The sequence below is a fragment of the Balaenoptera physalus genome (genome assembly GCF_965194825.1).
Source record: "Balaenoptera physalus genome assembly, chromosome: 11".
NCBI lineage: Eukaryota > Metazoa > Chordata > Mammalia > Artiodactyla > Balaenopteridae > Balaenoptera > Balaenoptera physalus.
Genome location: NC_138896.1, coordinates 93,606,941 through 93,624,899, shown reverse-complemented (window position 1 = coordinate 93,624,899; position 17,959 = coordinate 93,606,941). Strand labels below are relative to the sequence as shown.

Sequence of the window (17,959 nt, the reverse complement as noted above, 5' to 3'; positions counted from 1 at the left end):
GGAGTTTCCGGAGAGGAGGGCTCAGGCTGGCGTCCTGGGCGGGCCAGTCCCCTTGGCGAGCCTCTGGGTCTTCCTACCCTCCTTCGCCACCCGTCCTCCTCCCTTTTGCAGGGGGCGGGCGGGAGGCAGCCGAGGCAGGATGTGCGTGCGCACGCGCTCCCGCAAATACGGCTGAGGAGTTCTGTTCCTCGGGCATTTTCCGAGGAAGTCTGGAGCAATTAGGCTCAGTCCGGGGAGAGCCAGCGAGAGAGCGGGCGGCGCAGCCGGCGCGTCTGGGCTGCCTCGCAGGGAGGGAGGGGGCGGCCGGCCGCCCGGCGGCGACCCCGGGCCCCGGCCGCCACCATGGGCTTCGAGCTGGACCGCTTCGACGGCGACGTGGACCCGGACCTGAAGTGCGCGCTGTGCCACAAGGTCCTGGAGGACCCGCTGACCACGCCGTGCGGCCACGTCTTCTGCGCCGGCTGCGTGCTGCCCTGGGTGGTGCAGGAGGGCAGCTGCCCGGCGCGCTGCCGCGGTCGCCTCTCGGCCAAGGAGCTCAACCACGTCCTGCCGCTCAAGCGCCTCATCCTCAAGCTCGACATCAAGTGCGCGCACGCGGCGCGCGGCTGCGGCCGGGTGGTCAAGCTGCAACAGCTGCCCGAGCACCTCGAGCGCTGCGACTTCGCGCCCGCTCGCTGCCGCCACGCGGGCTGCGGCCAGGTGCTGCTGCGGCGCGACGTGGAGGCGCACATGCGCGACGCGTGCGACGCGCGGCCGGTGGGCCGCTGCCAGGAGGGCTGCGGGCTGCCCCTGACGCACGGCGAGCAGCGCGCCGGCGGCCACTGCTGCGCGCGGGCCCTGCGGGCGCACAACGGCGCGCTGCAGGCCCGCCTGGGCGCGCTGCACAAGGCGCTCAAGAAGGAGGCGCTGCGCGCGGGCAAGCGCGAGAAGTCGCTGGTGGCGCAGCTGGCCGCCGCACAGCTGGAGCTGCAGATGACCGCTCTGCGCTACCAGAAGAAGTTCACCGAGTACAGCGCGCGCCTCGACTCGCTCAGCCGCTGCGTGGCCACGCCGCCCGGAGGCAAGGTAGGCAGCCGCCGCCCGCCCCGACCCCCTGCCGGGCTCCTGGGTCCCCGGGGCGCCTCCCAGTCCCTTTGGGCACGGGGGTCCCGGGAGCTGCCCGGGAGCATCTCTGCCTCCCTCTTCTGACACTGCTTGCCAGATGGGTCGCCGTGAGCAAGGCCGGGGAATCGGCCTAAACTTGGGAACTGTGGTCCTTTGACAGATTAGACTCAGGGTGAAGTATAGCTCCAGCAGCTTCAGGGGTTCTGGAAAGACTCAAAGGAATCCGCGACCAGCGCAGAGTAAGAATGAGTGTGGCTCCAGAGTCAGAAGTGTGCAAAGGCTTTGCTGCAGACCAGCTGGGTGATCTTGGGGAAGTCGCTTAGCCTCTTTGGAGGTTGGGAAACATGGTTCCTATACACGTGACACGCAGGATAAGATACTGACACACGGCGTGAACTATATCCATGCACCCTCAGGAGTTCCAGAAAGAATAAAAGGAACCCACAGCCCGTGTAGATTAAGTTAAGAAGGCTGCCAGAGGAGAGGCCTCGGGAGTAAAAGCTGGATTCCAACGTGGGCTTTGCTGCCAACTAGCTGGCTGACCTTGAGCAAGCAGCTTAAGCTCTCTTGAGTTGGAAAGTATGGCCCTAGAGATGTGACACAGGGGGTGAAACACACACAGGCCCCTTCTGTAGTATTCCTCCAGGGACTGAAAGAATTCCAGAAAGAAGTAAGGGACCGCCACGAAATACAAAGTAATAATTGACAGTGAGGCCTCTGGAATTAGAACTGTTCTCGAATCTGGGCTCTTGGCTAAACAGCTGAGTGATGTTGTGGCTTAACTTCCAGGTGCCTCCGTTTCCCTAAATGTAAAATAGCTTCTTTACCCCCTTCAGGGAGAGAACATGTGAAAAGGATCTAGCACGGTGCCTGGTGGAAAGTCAACGCTCAGCAAGCGTCGCCTGCAGTTATCTTCAACCTCCTCCCCTTGTAAGCCATCCCCTTGTGCTGGGAGTTGGTGTAATTATAACAGCCACCACTACTGGAGGCTTGCTTTGCTGCAGGCCCCGTGCTAAGCACTTCTGTTTCTCAGCTGTTTCCTTTGTAATCAAGTAAGGGAGGCACGTTGCTTCTCGTTTTGTGGGTGAGGAAAACTCAGGACCAGTGAGAGGCAGTCAGATGTCTGAGTCACAGCTTCTAGGTGCCAGAACTGGGTTCTGAACCCACAGGTGCCCAAGCTCGCGACCACTCTCGTGTTGTCTCCCAGTGTAACCACAAGTGCCATTTACTGAGGGTTTATTATGTACCAGCGACTGTGGCAAAGCACTTCGGAGGCATTCTGTATTTAATCCTCTGAGATGAGAAAGCAGGTTCAGGTCATAGAACTCGTCGAGAGCTGGGATTCAGGTTCTACCTCAGTTGTCCACCTTGGGGTGTTTTGACATTTTGGGCCCCAAAATTCTTTGTTACGGAAGGCCGTCCCGTGCATTGTCAAATATTGAGCGGCATCCGTAGCCTCTACCCACTGGATACCAGTAGCACCGCCCCCCGCCCAGTGGTGACAACCAGAAATGTCTCCATGTGTTGTCACCTGTTCTCTGAGTGGGGCACAGTCACCGGATGAGAACCAAGATCTCCCTGATTGCAAAGGCCACATTTTCACCAACTGGGGAGGGGCATGGGCCACGCCGCTGCCCCTCGGGCTGCCTGTTGCAGCGGAGGGGAATGTATTTGCCTGAGGGGCCCCCAGGGGCCTGTGTCTGCTTGTGTGCTTTGCCTCTCCCTGCCCTCTCCCAGCCCCCTCTTCCACAGCGCACACCCGGCCTGCCAGTTTTCCGACTCCCCCCTCCCCGCCTCCACCCCATCCTGGCCCCCGGCCTGTCTGTCAGCAGCAGCCTCAGCAGCTGGCCGGCTCTGGGCGAAGGGCAAATATTTACAGCTCTGAGGCTCACCCAGGACCGCACAGGCGTACAAAAGACTGGCGTGAGCCTGCGAGTCACCAAAGTAAGGGGCAAAGCTGGGTCTTCAAGCAGGCGCCGGGTTTGGGGTGAAGGAGTTTCCGGAGTTTCTCCTGTTTATGCTGTCATCTGGACTTCCTGCATAGTTTTAAGTGATGCTTATTTATAAATAAGCCATTCACTCCCCCAGAGTTTATACATCATTCATTGTGAAGCTAGTTTATTATTTCTTCTTGCCTTTCTGTTTTCTTTCTGGAGTGTTTGGGTAAACTCCCTCTCGGAATCAAAAATATGATACTTGAATCAAAACTGTGGAAGTTTTTGAAGCTCTGTTGGGTGAGTCAGTAGGCTAATCAGGGGCATTAAGTTTAGGGACAAGATGTTGCTTTTTGAGCTTACAGAGAAAGTTTCCTTCTGGAGTTGGAGTGCTGCTTGGGACTTTTATGGACCTCATTGCTGGGCCTGAAGACAGCCAAGAATGGCCTGGCCTGAAAGCTGCACTAGTTCATTTTTCTGGCTTCAGACCCTGGCTGGTCCCAGCCCAGGCCTTAGGGGGAAGCTCGCTCCTTTTGCCTTGAGGTTAACCCTCAGTGGCCCTTGTGGAAAGCTTTTGCTGTTCCAGCGTCTGCCAGACAGACCCCTCCCACTGCAAGCTGTTTAAGAACTTGTTTATTTCATTGGCCAGACTCTCTGCTCCTGCTGGGTACTGTTTATTCTCTTCTAAAAAGCAGAAGGATTTATATTGCTTGGAAACTCGCATGCACAACACTTTTATTATTATTTTTTTAAAGTCCTATCATTTACCTCTCTGTTACAAGCTGAAGTAGATAAGAAAGACTCAGAAGATTTTTCCATACCCTTTCTTCAAGGCCTAGAACTCGTTCCATAAAATGATCTGGCATTATTTAAATAATATAAGGTTTACGGACTTTTGATACCAGCTGAGCATTTAGGGTTTGGACCTACCTAGGCATTGTTTCTCCTGCCCTACAAGGTGAGCTGGAACAGGTCTTCTCAAACCTTCACATGATTGGAATCACCTGGAAAGCTTGTTAAAGCGCAGATTCTTACCCTGAGAGATTCTGATCCATCAGGGCTGGTATGGGGCGTGAGGTTCTGCGTTTCTAACAAGCTACCAGCTCACGCTGGGCCACCTCTCACATTTTAGGTAGCTACTCAGCTAGACAAAGAGTTTAGGCTCAAGTACAGATGTAGATCAACACATGTTGGTCTTTCCACACAGTTACGATTTTACTGATGATCGTCTGAACATCCCTTCCTGAACGTTTTTTGAAAGACCAGGGTGAAGTTCTAAAACCCAGACTGCCTAGCAGTTATATGATAGGTAACATGGTCCAGAAAGGCTTTTGAACCAATCTGAAGCCTCATCCGGGCTACAGCAGACTTGGTGATGCTATGCTTGAGGACGTTAAAGAGCTGGGCTCCCAGCCTCAGTTTCCTACCCTGACTTGTCCCCCTGATTCTAAGAACAGAGGCGTTCCACAGCAAAAAACTTGTTTGGCTTTCTGGGAAGGAGAAAGTTCTGGGCGTAACTCTGCTTGGAATTGTTGAGAAACTTGAGACCCAGCCTTGATAGCTTCTGCTCTTGTATCCCTACTTCCAGTGTGTCATTAAATCAGGTTGATTTTACTTCCTAAACACTTCTTGAATCTGTTCATTGATCTCCAATCCCATCAGATGATGACCTTGGTCCAAACCAGGGTTTCCTGACCTCAGCACTATTAGAATCTTGGGGTGAATAATTCTTGGTTGTGTGTGTGTTGTGGGGAAGGTGTTGTGTGCATTATGGGACGTGTAGCGGCATCCCTGGCCTCTACATACTAGATGCCAGAAGCATGCCTCACGTCGTGACAGTCACAGATAGCTCCAGACACCACCATTGTTCCCTGTGGGACAAAGATCAGCCTTGGTCTCAACCCCCATAACCTCTTGCCTAGATAACAGCTGCTCCTTCTGTGTATCTTCCTGCTCCCCTCCAGTTACCTCGAGCTGGGAATCATTTCTTAGAAATGTAAATCTGATGTCACTCTTCCTTCAACCCTGCTGTGCCTTGAGTTTCTCTTGGGTGGATATAAGGTCAAGCACACTCTGGGTCCTGCTGGCTTCCACCTGCCTGTACTCTTCTCCCCTTTAGTCTCTCTTCCCAGGTTCACTGTCTTCTGGCAGGTCCGTGAATATGTATGTCCCTGAGCTCCTTCCTGCCCCTGGGCCTTTGCACTTGCTCTGTTTTCTCCTTGGAATAGTCTTTCCAGTTGCTCATTGCTAGGTAACTGGCAAGTTTTCCAACTCTCCCCTTCTAGCCCCTGCCTTTCTGTCAGCACTTAGGGTTTGCTCATGACTAGATAACCTTTCTATCCTTCCCATCCCAGCTCAAGCATCACTGCCTGTGGGAAGCCCTCTCTGACCTCACAGACTAGGTCTGGTGCCCTGAGACTCTCACCTTGGTGCTCCGCCTGCATGGCCTTCATCACAGCTGTAACTGAATAATGGGAAGATCTGTTTATTGTCTGTGAAGGACAATAAAGGAAGGACCACGTGTGTGTTCTTCAGGGCTGCGTATCCCGGCACCAGTTCGATTACCATGTACCCTGTGAACTCTCGATATGTCTTTGTTCCGTGAATAAATTCAAGATCGAAAGGGCTGTCTTGTCAGCCATCGAAACTTTTCAGATTGCTAACCAAGAGTGAGCTTGTTAGCTCACTCTTAAAAAAGAATGAGTTTTTCCGTGACCTGCAAGTTAACAAAATTGTTTCCAGGTTTGTGGGAGGCATGCTTTTGTTTCCCCAGATCCACCCAGATCAATTTGTGTAAACTCCCAAATCCCAGAAACGATTTTGTCCATTTCAGAACTCCTGGAGATAAGTGAATCTAATAGACAATTGTATGAAAAGGTGTTCCAGATGTCCAAACAGTTTGAAATGTATCTGTTAGAATGTTCACAGTTCAGTGTCTTTTCTGTTTCTGAAAAGTGTCAGCAAGTGGCCGTTCCATGGTGTGTCTTACAGAACAGCCCAGTTCCGCTAAAGGAATTGGGGGCTGTTGCATCCATTTCATTTCAGTGATTTATTAAGAAAATTAGGATTTGGCTTACAAATATGTTACCCAGCTACACTGGCTTGAATGATCATAACTGAATAATTTGAATTGGGAATTCTGTTGCCGTTTATCTGTGATTCTTTCTGAGTTCACAAATGATGTTTGCTTCTCTGTAAAACTATTTGATGAGAGAGAGTCTATTTATAAGGTGGTTTTGTGTTGGCTGTAGACTAAGGAGCTTAAAAGGAAAGGAAATAACATTCATTGAGTTTAACCGGGTGCCATACACTTAGGGTACATTGTGTATGTACACACATCTTATTCATTTGGTAGACCCCTTTCTTTTTTGGTAAGAGAGGGGGATTGTAAAACAGATTATAAAACAGCTAGGTTAAGGCCAGAAGTTACACAGATTCTAAGTGTAGAACTGAGATTTGAACTCAGCACCCGACTCCAGGCTGTTACCAAAATAAGAACAGTATTTTCTCCTGAGGCAGTGTCCCCTCCGAAGTCTCATACAGGGTTTCCAAAGGACTGTTACTATACGTGCAAGTGCTGTGCGGGTTAGAGATGTGGGTGTATCTTCAGGAAGACTCTGTGAGGTTAGTACCCACAGCCCATTACCCTTCCTATTGCAGATGGAAAAAGAGAGACTCCAAAGATTAAACAGCTTCCCCAGCGTCGTTTTCTGGCTCCGTTTAGTTGGTGTGATGGCTTCTGGTCCATGGTGATGAGGTGTGTTCACCCCACACTGTGATTCCTGTTTTCAGAGGTCTGGTGGGGAGCACATGCAATAGAAAACAAAACAGGTCCTGCCTGTAAAAGAGAGTTAGAGGGAGAGAGAGAGGAAGGAAGGGAGGAAGGAAGAAAGGGAAAGGAAAGGAAAGGGAAGGAAAGAAAAAGAAGAGAAAAGAGGTGGTGTCCTGGATGGAATCATGCCTCGTCTCCTTAATTTCGAACCTAGTAAGTTAGAGTGGTTGATGGTAGGAAGTAAATGAAATTCTTCCAAATGTGTTCTTTCAGTCCAGCTTCTCACATGCTTACACACTGCGTTTCAGGCGCTGGGATAGGCACCGCCGGGTGCAAAGGGGAACTTGAGCGGCTTTCACCCCTGGATCAATCAGACACCCACTTGTGCCTTTGAAAACAACACGTCTTGCTGTTCTTTGCTCAGCCAAGCCTTTTAGCCGTGGGTCACCTCTGTCCCCCCAGACTAATGGTGTTCTAATAAGCCTGTTCCAATAAGAAAGGGAAGTGGTGTAACATAATGATTACCCTTGTAAAGAAAATAACTAACAGATGGACCCGAGCGTCCATCTTTCTCCCCTATCCCGTATGTCTATTTACAGGGAGCCTAAGGGGCGGAGCCACGTGCAGCCTGTGTGCACGTGGGCCCTGCAGCAGCCCCTTCTCCAGGAGGGGTGGTTGGATGAGCTTTTACCCTGGCAGAGGGCGACGGGTGTGCAGAAATGAGTCCTGGGCAGAGGGGTCAGCCCTAGAATTTTGCTAGGGGCTGTTTTCAGGTGCCCTCTGTCTTTGCTGCACGTGGATCAGGAAGGGGGTGAAGTCGCCTGAAGGTGGTGGGTCAGGGTTGGTTGTGTCACCAGCAGCTCCAGGGTACCCTGAACTGAGCTGTCATGTGATTAGTATCAGACCCTGGAGTTGGTGATATCCGGGCTCCTGTGCTCCTTCTGCCTTGTTGTTGAGGATCTCTGGGAGGATCTTCTAAGCTCCTCTAAGCCTTAATTGCCTCATCTCCAAAATGGGGTAATGCTGATAGGACTGGCATTAGGGTTCAATGAGGTGATGAACATAATGTGCATAGTAAGGCTTACCAAGCATTTGTTGAACATTTATTAAGTGAATGTTTATTAAGTACCTATAGGTTAGGGATGTGCTTCAGTGCTTCTTCACTGAAGAAACATTAGAAATTGGAGATGGTTTAATAGAGAAGAAAGAAAGGGATTTTTACTCAAAGGATTACAGGCTCATTGCAAGCCATGGAATGCCCTTGGGTGACCAGAATCTCTGGCTTTCTCTTCTCTGACTGCTTGTCAGTGCTGGAAACTTTGTGAAAGAGGGATATTCAAGTCAATTTCACTGCATCTGGGTAGCAACTCTGAGCTAAGGTGTAAAGGAGGAGGCTAAAGGCACGAATAAGGTGAGGGTACTGGGTGTTTACTTGTATTTATGTTCATCCAACTGCAGTTAACAAAGCTAAAGAGGGATGGGCCAGGCCAAGCTCCCACCTGCCTGTGAGAAGGTAGGACTTTGCAGCTGGGTAGCCTTTGCTTTGTTGCTGATTTGGACAAGAAAATGCTCCAGGTTGGGTAATTGGATGATCACTTTTCAAAAATTGAAATCACCTTGTAGTCCATCAAGTGGAAATGTGAAAATGCTGCAGCACCTTAATTCGGTTTATTGTTGTCTGTATGTTGGTGAAAGTGTCACTTGTGGGCGTTCACCAGAAAAGCAGATGAGCGGATGATAAACATGAGAGATACAGACTTGAAATCAAACTCATGGAAATAAAGAAGTAGACTTAGGGATTTCTTAGGTTATCTAAATATAACAGCAGATTAAAATATGTGTATATTTTTGGCCTAGGGCAGCACTGACAATCTTTACTTAATGTCTTAGGTTATTTTTCAGAAACATCTTCTTTGGCTGTGGATGAATATATCCTGTTCTGTAGATATTATGGCTCCATAAAAGCTATATCTTTGCTCCTTTCTGCCTGTTTTCCCTTGCCCTTTGTCTCTTTTCATCCTCTCTGCACCTATTCTGGTGACAGATAAATGCTGCTAATACTTAAGTTGACTGTCTCATCCGTTTCCAATTCATTTTCAAGCATCATTCCCACGACTACCTTCAGTCTTAGGCTTGAACAGTTTTCCGCTTCTGTTCTTCCTCCAAGAATCCCTTCTTTTAGAACTGACTTGGAATTACAGGGAGGGCTTGGTCCAAGCTGCTTCCTCATTAAAAACATAGTTTGACCAACGAAGATGACAGAAACATCTTGGTGCAGGGAGAGAAGGCATCCCCATTCTCTTTAGGACAGAATTTCTGGCAGCCATCTCTGCCTCCTGGTCCCCCCCAGCCCCGCCCCTCCACATTTTTGCGCTCTCTTGTCACTAGTCAACAGACAGAGCTGTTTCCCAGCTGTGCGAGTCTCTGGGAGCTTTGCATAATCTGAGGCTGAGAGGTGTTGTGTCACCCCAGATACACAGACTAGCGGTCAGTCAATTACGGTTCTCACAACCCGCCGGGCAGCTTTCCAGTCTAGCCCGTTCTCGGCTACAAGTCCCACAACAGCAATAATCAAGGAAGGAACACTCGTCACTGGGCGGAAAGGAGTTTTTAGAAAGAATCCACATCGACAGCGGCATGATGGACTTCGGGGGCTGCCACACCGCTTAGGAGATGGCTGGCGTCCAAGCTTCTGAGGCTGGATTGTTTGGAGGAGAACGGTGACAGAGTGACGCTGAAAGGAAGAGGGACTCTACCACAGAAGACAGTTTGCATTCTTGGACTTAAAAGAAAAACAGCCACCATAAGGTGTCTTTTTGACAAAGTACATTTGACTTCTGCTTTTTCGCTGTGGCTTTTATTCCTCGCCTCCCCCCCCCAAATTCTTGTTCAGTTAGACCTTGAATGGAGCAGATTACAAATTGGGTGATTTTAACACTGATCGGTAGTTACATGTTTGAATATGATAGCCAAGCTTATTTGAAGCAGAATCTAGTGTATGTTCCTGGACTTGGAGCTTCTATTTCTGCTTGTAACTTACTGGCTGTGGAAGGCTCATGCCACACCCCCTTCTCCAGGGTTACTCTCTCTCTGCCCTTTCTCAATCCTAAAGACCTAAGCATCTCCCAAGGAGACCCTACACTTCACTAGGGGCCTGGCTGTCCACTTGATTTGGATTCTGGGGTGGAGACGGGGTGCTGAGCATCTGTTAGAGCTTCGTGCCCCTTCTCCCAAGGAGGCAGTGCTGGCACTGGACTCCAGAATATGAAGGCATCTTCCTTCTCCATCCCCCACCCCGGGCTCTTGGTGAGAGCGCCTCTCCCTCCTGAGTCCTGGCTCCAGAAGGGAAGAGACCCTGCCATTCAGGAAGAGGGTGGCTCTAGGTAAAGCTGCCAAGGAGGTGCTATCTCATTTCCATCTTTGTTGTTTCTTCCCCCCGCCCCATTCTTCACGTTTTGTTTTCTTCCCAGCCCATCAAGACTCACTCATCCGATAGAACTGGGGGGTGTCCAAGTGTCTCAGCAATACCTGGGTATCCTGTGCCCCCCATTCCTCCCTCCACTGTCCATATCCAAGCCCACACTTTCTGGGACTTGATGTTTCTCCTGTCCTGTTGGGAAACACCATCTGTTCCCCCACCCCCTTTGCTCCCAGGGCCATCTCCCTCCAGGCCTGGGGATGTCCTATGTCCGATTTCCCCTCCTTGTGCCTCACAGCCGTCTGATCAGTACCCTTTGCCCGTCCCATCTCTGTGCCCCTGAAGGTCCAGGCCGAGCTTCTCCCCTTGTCTTCTTTATCATGTCTCTCTCCCACTACCTCCAGGATAAAATCTGTCTCCTGGCACTTGTGCAGTCCTCTAAGAATGTGCCGCTCTTTTTCCAGACTTGGGAAAAGGAGGAACGGGTACGTGGATGTAATAGCTCCCATCAGATGGCCAGATGTTGGGATGAATGTACAACTGTTTTTATTTCCTTAACTTCAGGCCTCAGCTCTCCCAAACTTGCTGTAGACTAAGTTAACTTAGGATTAGACATTCTTCATTTCCAGAATTTTGTAGCAGAGTCATTTATGTGGTTAAACAGCACCGTGGCCTCAGTGCTGAGATGTGCTAGTGTCCGGCCCACGCTGTGCTCTGCTCGTGTTTGGAACCCTTGCTATTGGCCAGGCCCTATACGGGGGCACTAGGCAGTGATAGTCTATCTCATTCATGTTTCAAGAAGAAACCATTATTATCCTCATTCTGAGAGTGAGGAAACTCAACTCAGGTTCTGACTATGTGAAGTCCAAGATCTTAACCATCACCCTGTTCCTGTCAAAGGTATAGTATTCTTATGACACCCTTCAGGGTATAATAGATACTCTCATCTTTGCCACTGTTATTGCATAGTCCAAAGAAGCCTTGCTTAAAACTCTAATTACATAATAGATACTCTAATCTTTGCCACTGTTATTGCGTAGTCCAAAGAAGCCCTGCTTAAAACTCTAATTACAAAGCTAATTAGATGTCTAGTCCTTCATGACATTGTAATGTGAAAGCCGTGTCTTTTGAGGCAAAGGAATTTAGGGTAGGGTGCACACGTTTACCAGCCCAGGAGGAACAGCATGGGTGTTGGAGTCCTGCGGACCTGGGTTCCAACCCTGCCCCTCCCTCTTGGAGCCACGTGATCTTCAGCAAGTGTATGCATTTCTCGAGCCTCAGTTTCTCAGGTGTAGAGCATTGATATAATACGTGCCTCACAAGGCTGATGTTTCGGTTATTCAGTTGTTTTTGTGAAACAGAGCTCTTTTTTTTTTTTTAATTTTTAATTGGTATATATATTTTTAAAAATTTATTTTATTTATTTATTTATATTTGGCCATGTTGGGTCTTCGTTGCTGCACGCGGGCTTTCTCTAGTTGTGGCGAGCAGGGGCTACTCTTCGTTGCGGTGCATGGGCTTCTCATTGCAGTGGCTTCTCTTGTTGCGGAGCACGGGCTCTAGGTGCACGGGCTTCAGTAGTTGTGGCACGCGGGCTTCAGTAGTTGTGGCTCGCGGGCTCTAGAGCGCAGGCTCAGTAGTTGTGGTGCATGGGGTTAGTTGCTCCATGGCATGTGGGATCTTCCCGGACCAGGGCTCGAGCACACTTCCCCTGCATTGGTAGGCGGATTCTCAACCACTGAGCCACCAGGGAAGTCCTCTTTCCCTTCTTTTACTATACCAAGCCACTGAGAAAGTTTCAAAGCATGGGTTCTGATAAACTACCAAAACAGAGCAATATAGGTTAAATTTTCCTTTAGATGAACAGTGTCACTTATTAACATAATGTCTGTGAACAGCCGGGAACACAGTATTGATGAGAGCCTCTGTCCTTATTCCATTTGTACATCTCTTCACTCAGTGGGATATAATTGAATGAGAATCATTTAAATGCCCTGGATCTGATGTATTTTGAACCCAGGAACAGGTTAAATAATTAAGCAGGAAGTAAGGTTAACCTGTTAAACATGGTGTTGTGTGAAGCCTAGTTTTTAAATTCTCTATTATTTCTTCTGAAGAATCAGAAATTAAATGAAAGTATTGATAGTTAAGGTTGCTTGTGGGAAGGGGAGTGGAAAGGAAAAATCAGGATCAAGCTCGGGGTGTCAGAGAAAAGGAAATGACCTTTGGTCATTAGATGGAGAAATGAAAGGAATTCGGCTCAGACAGAGCTTTTCTCTTCTCTGTCATTGCTCCCAGTATCATGTGTTGAATCTTCCGCATGATGGCTCAGTCCTGTTAATTAGTCCTAAAATAGGCAGTGTCACCTAAAACCAGTGTCTGTCCGTCCTGGACAACAGACTAGGTCAAGACACTTCTAGAAAATGAGAACCCCCTTTCTTTCTTCCCTGGGATTGATTGCATCTGGCAAGGAGGTGTAGACAGTTAACTTGATTGTTCTTTGCACATTGCTATTTGACTGAGGAATCTTGTTTCAGGCATCGTCTCAGTTGGTCTCCATTGTCCCTGGAGAGAGATCTTTGAGTTTGGGACCAGACCTAGGTGTCTTTGGGCATCTCAGGTTGGGTCTTCTGGAGATAAATAGTTCACTAAAGAGTTTGGAGTTTTGTTCTGATACTGGTTTCCTGGGTAAGACCTCCTATGATGAGTTCCTTTGTGGAACTTTTTGGAACTCCAACAAGGGAACGATCTTGGGTGGGACCAAATATGTTGCTAGTCTACATGGCACTCTTTTCTATGTTCCACACGAAAAGAGAGTTAGTGTAGACAGTAATGAAGGTCTAGAATGGGAGATCATGGGTTTAAATCCCAGCTTGACCTCTTACTAGCTCTTTGACAAGGGACAGCTTTCTTACTTGTTCTCGCTCAGTCTTCCCACCTGTATCATGAGGGTGGTAATAGTGCCAGTTGATAACATTGGTTGGATTATTAAATAAAATAAAGCACTTAAGTGCTCAATATAATTTCTGGCACATGATAAAGAGCCAGTAAATGTTAGCTGTTATCATTGTTAATGCAATGCAATGAGATTTCTTTATTTTTCTTTCATTTTTTAGAAGAATAAATAGTTGTCACACAGTAGATTTAAAACTGGTCTGTTTTAATCATATGGCTGTGCATTCTCCTTTGTGCATCATTTGAGCTTGTCCAACCAGAGACATCTGCCTTGGATTACTGTGTGACTGTACAGTGTCTATTCTTGATTAGTTATGAAAGCCAGAAATGTAAGATATGTATGATAACTCTCTCAAATTCCCATGTATTTCTAACTTTTTCACCTCTCTAAGATAACAAAGCAAGAAATGGACTTAGCAACATTTTCTGTTTCCAAGGCAGAAGGATATAAACTCTTCCAGTTTGCACATCATTGTATTTACATCTCAAAACTGTTAGGGTGATTCTGAACGTTTATTCTCTTACAGCAGGGAATATTGTTGCCTGTTCTCTTGTTGCAGGTCAGGTGAACAGTAAAGATTGATAGCGTTGATAGATGCTCTGGATGGTGGTGCTATGAATAGGACTTTTTTTTTTTAATAATTTAAATTTATTTATTTATTTATTTTTGGCTGTGTTGGGTCTTTGTTTCCGTGCGAGGGCTTTCTCTCGTTGCGGCGAGCGGGGGCCACTCTTCATCGCGGTGCGCGGGCCTCTCACTATCGCGGCCTCTCTTGTTGCGGAGCACAGGCTCCAGACGCACAGGCTCAGTAGTTGTGGCTCACGGGCCTAGTTGCTCCGCGGCATGTGGGATCCTCCCAGACCAGGGCTCGAACCCGTGTCCCCTGCATTGGCAGGCAGACTCTCAACCACTGCGCCACCAGGGAAGCCCCAGGACTTTTTTTTTTTTAAGTTCATAAATAGGTTGTCATTACTGAGGCGCTGCTGTTTTTTGTTAAAGTACAGTAGCTTGATAGAGACTAGCTTCTCTTTTATATTTACCTACTGTATTTTCTGCATTGAGTAAATGACGCTGCAGAAATGAAGTTTTTGTTGTCTTGTTCTTATAGGACACCTAGTTCTTTCATCAGAAACTGCTTTTTTCTACTAATAAATTATCATTTTTGTTTTTACAGGGTTTTAGTAATTGATGCTAAGGCTTCTATGACATTTTTGAAAATATTTTGAATTCTGCTATACACTAACTAGTCATGAGAAACAGCCGTTGTTGCTAAGAACTTTAAGCGCTTGGAGATACTTTTACACATTAAGACCCGTTAGTTTTTTTTGTTTTAGAAACTTTAATCTTTATTTATTTATTATTTATTTATTTATTTAATGTCTTAGGTCGCGCCCTGAGCAGCATGTGTGATCTTAGTTCCCTGAGCAGGGGTTGAACCTGTGCCCCCTGCACTGGGAGCATGGATTCTTGACCACTGGACCACCAGGGAAGTCCCTGAGACCCATTAGTCTTTAGTGTGTGTGTGGCTGTGTTACATACAGTTTTCCGGGCCAAATATGGAACATGGTTTTACATTGACAACTATAGCAATAAATGAAGCAGTGCTCCAGAAAAACCACTGGGCACTGCACAGTCGGCAAGAGTGGTTTTCGTTGCCACCGTGGAGGTCGAATAAGATATTTGCATTCATGTCATTCAAATGTTGCCACTCATTTCCCCAGCAGAAGTAGAAAGCGCAGATTTCATCAGGAAGCAATAAATATCAGAATAAAACCTCTTTGTGATAAGCTGTCAGTGCTGTTTTTGAGAAGCGTAAAAAAAATTACCGCATTTAAATGATACCCTGTTTAAACAGAAAACATGAGTGAAGCAATTGTAAACTTATAGCCAGTACATGTGGAGTTTTGCATATCATTCAGGTAGTTGGAAATGTTTCAGAGGTGTATCAGCAAGTTTAATATTTATGTCTAAGCCTATTAAGTGCTAGTTTGCGCAGAAGGTTAAATCTATTTTTATTTATCTGTCTGTTACTTGAGAGTGTTAGTTGGGATGCCCTGGCATCTCCATCCTGTTTGACTGTTGAACATTGTGCCTCTGAGACCTGCTGGGGCCATTTCTGCTTGTTTGATTTAAAGGGGCTCAGGTGGACCGCCCCCCTACCTTAAACAGTGTTTTCTGTTGCACACTCTGCATCCCCTCAGGACTGGACAGTCATTACTCTGTGAAAATGCCCCTTCCCCCCTTTTCAGTAAGGTTCAGGATTTTTCTTTTTCCCACCCATGTTTGCATCTGACTTTTCAAGAGCCATTTTCCCCCCAAGTCTCCCAAACACAGATGACTACTGATGGGCCATACGTGCACACAGACTTCCGAGGGGATTGCTATTGGAACCTTTCATGACATAACGTGAATGCTGCTGTTGACAATGGTTGAGAAACAGACAGACAGTAGCCATCTAGACAACCAGCTTGCACTGGGCTGGCCATAGGAAAGATGCGTTTGCAGACCAAGGTGTCACTGAGAGAAAATATTCATTACACGTGTCTGGACATCTCTAAATGTTCTTAAGTGATTGCTCCAGGGTTAGATGGTATCAAGAAATGTTTGTAACCTCTTCAGCACAGGACAGAATTTCATCATGGGCCCCCAAAGTTTTCCGTGGTTAAACTTCTCTAGAGACATAGGATTTTTAATGCTCAGCAGCCCATGATTCCACTTAGATAGAGAGAAAATTCCTCCCATTTTTTTCGCTGTTTGTAAATAAAATTTTGAACTCATTTGTTCCCTGCAGGGCGAAGAAACAAAAAGCCTGACTCTTGTCCTGCATCGGGACTCCGGCTCCCTGGGATTCAATATTATCGGTGGCCGGCCGTGTGTGGTATGTTAATTGCTGAAATGGGTTTTTCTTGTCCCTAATGCAGCTGGAAGAGGGGTCAGGGTTTGGGGGGTGAGGGGTAGGAAACCTTGCTCACTTCATTCCGCTCTAATTAGAGTTCATTGTGTATCTAACATCTTCACCCTCAGGGATTTTTATTATCTTATTTTTTTATTGAAGCATAGTTGATTTACAATATTGTGTTAGTTTCAGCTGTACAGCGAAGTGATTCAGTTTGGGGGATTTTTATTTCATCGTGGTCTCCTAATGTAACATTGTCCTAGTCATACAATAGCTTATCTTAGCTGTTTAGCTTTGGGGATGCGTGTCTGGTTGGGTAGCAGTTGAGCTGAGGCACGTGGCGTGAGACGTGTGTGGTTGGCACGGAGTGACTTTGCTAGACTGGGGGCTCTGAGACTGGCCATGTGGTCGGGGCTTCTGCTCTGTCTGCCCTTCATCACTCAGGGGCAATTCCCCCATTTGTGGGATAGTGCATCCCATGCTCTTTCTTCCCTCTGGAGCTGTTCACCCCATTCATCATGATCCCCTCCTCCAGAAAGGAGAGACTGAATTCAAATCTGTCAATTTAATTGCAAAGAAAATGTCTGCTAAGAGGGCTCTGGGGGGGTGGCAGAGGATGTGTTTTGGGATCTCACCTTTCACGCTGGATTGCCCGAGTATATGTCATCTCTTGCTCTTTTCTTGGGCTGACCCTTTCCTTGTTTGTTAGCTTTGAAGGAAAATAGTCAAGGGAAGGGAAAAGAAAATCAAATTCACTCATTCAACAAATAAGTATTGAACACAGGCTGTTCGCTAGGGGCTTGGAGATACTGGCCAGGGAGACTGAGTCCCTGTGGTCATTGAGTGTATGTCCTGGGTGATATTGGGCAAGAAACAAGCAAATACAGTAATTACAGATGGGAGAAGTACAATGAAGGGTAAAAAGTGGGAGGATGGCATGTGGTAGCCACCAAGGAGCAAGGGCCACCATTGGCTACAGTAATCAGGAAAGACAGAAAGGGATATTAAGGCAAATCCTAAAGGATAAGAAGATGTCAGCCATCCAGCTGTGGTTAATGTTTGCCCCCACCTTCATGGAGCTCAAGTCCAGATGGAGGAACTGATGAGTTAGGAGAGGAAAGCACTGTTCTCATTGATATACGCTGTGCCTGGGTCCAGCTAAAGATGCCTGGGGGTGGTGGAGTTGGGGGGGCCGTTAACCATAGGGAAGGAGGCATCCTGGGGCAGGGTCATTGGAGCTGGGTTCTGAAGGATGAGTAGGAGTTTGCTAGATCAGAGGGTCCATATATAATACATTTAGTTGAGCAGTCTTAACTGTAAAAAAAAAAAAAAAGAGCATATTTAGTTAGCTACAGATTATAAATATATTTACTACTGAACTAATGTTACCTGTCTTATAAAAGTTACATGCAAACGAGTCATTTTAAATTATGAAGTTAAAATACGAATATGATTTTTAAAATGGTTTTTTGTCATTCCAATGTATTGCATTGCAAGTACCCATCTTTGAAGACCACTGAGCTAAAAGAAAGTGGGCGGACCCAGGGAAGCCCAGACAAGGACAGGAACAGAGTTGAGGGGTGGCAGGAAGTGGTCAGAAGGAGGCTGGAGAAGCAGAGGCGGATTATGATTAAATTCCCTTTGCTTTTAGCCAAGGCCGCAGTTTCTTGCAAGAAACTTCCACACCGTTGATTGTAAGAAATGACAGCTTAGTTGTACGTGATACGTAGTCATTAAAATGACTATCTGCCTTATAAAACATACTTAAAAAAGAATACTTCTAGACAATGAGAATGAAGGTGGGCGGGGGTAGGGGCCGGTCCCACCTGGCTGGGCCCCAGCACTGTGCACACACCCTTGTGTTCCTCCCATCGTCTCG

The 17,959-nt window shown here is 47.5% G+C and overlaps 1 protein-coding gene across 1 annotated transcript in view; it reads left to right on the top strand.

Annotated features, from left to right (window-relative positions):
- The first annotated feature begins 239 nt into the window (after positions 1–239).
- The window catches only part of PDZRN3 (PDZ domain containing ring finger 3), a 250,163-nt gene continuing 232,443 nt past the window's right edge, over positions 240–17,959 (top strand). The window contains exons 1-2 of the mRNA XM_082412124.1: positions 240–1,065; positions 15,976–16,062. Of these exons, the coding sequence (XP_082268250.1) occupies positions 343–1,065; positions 15,976–16,062 (810 nt within the window). The 5' untranslated portion in view covers positions 240–342. The remainder of the gene's footprint in view (positions 1,066–15,975; positions 16,063–17,959) is intronic.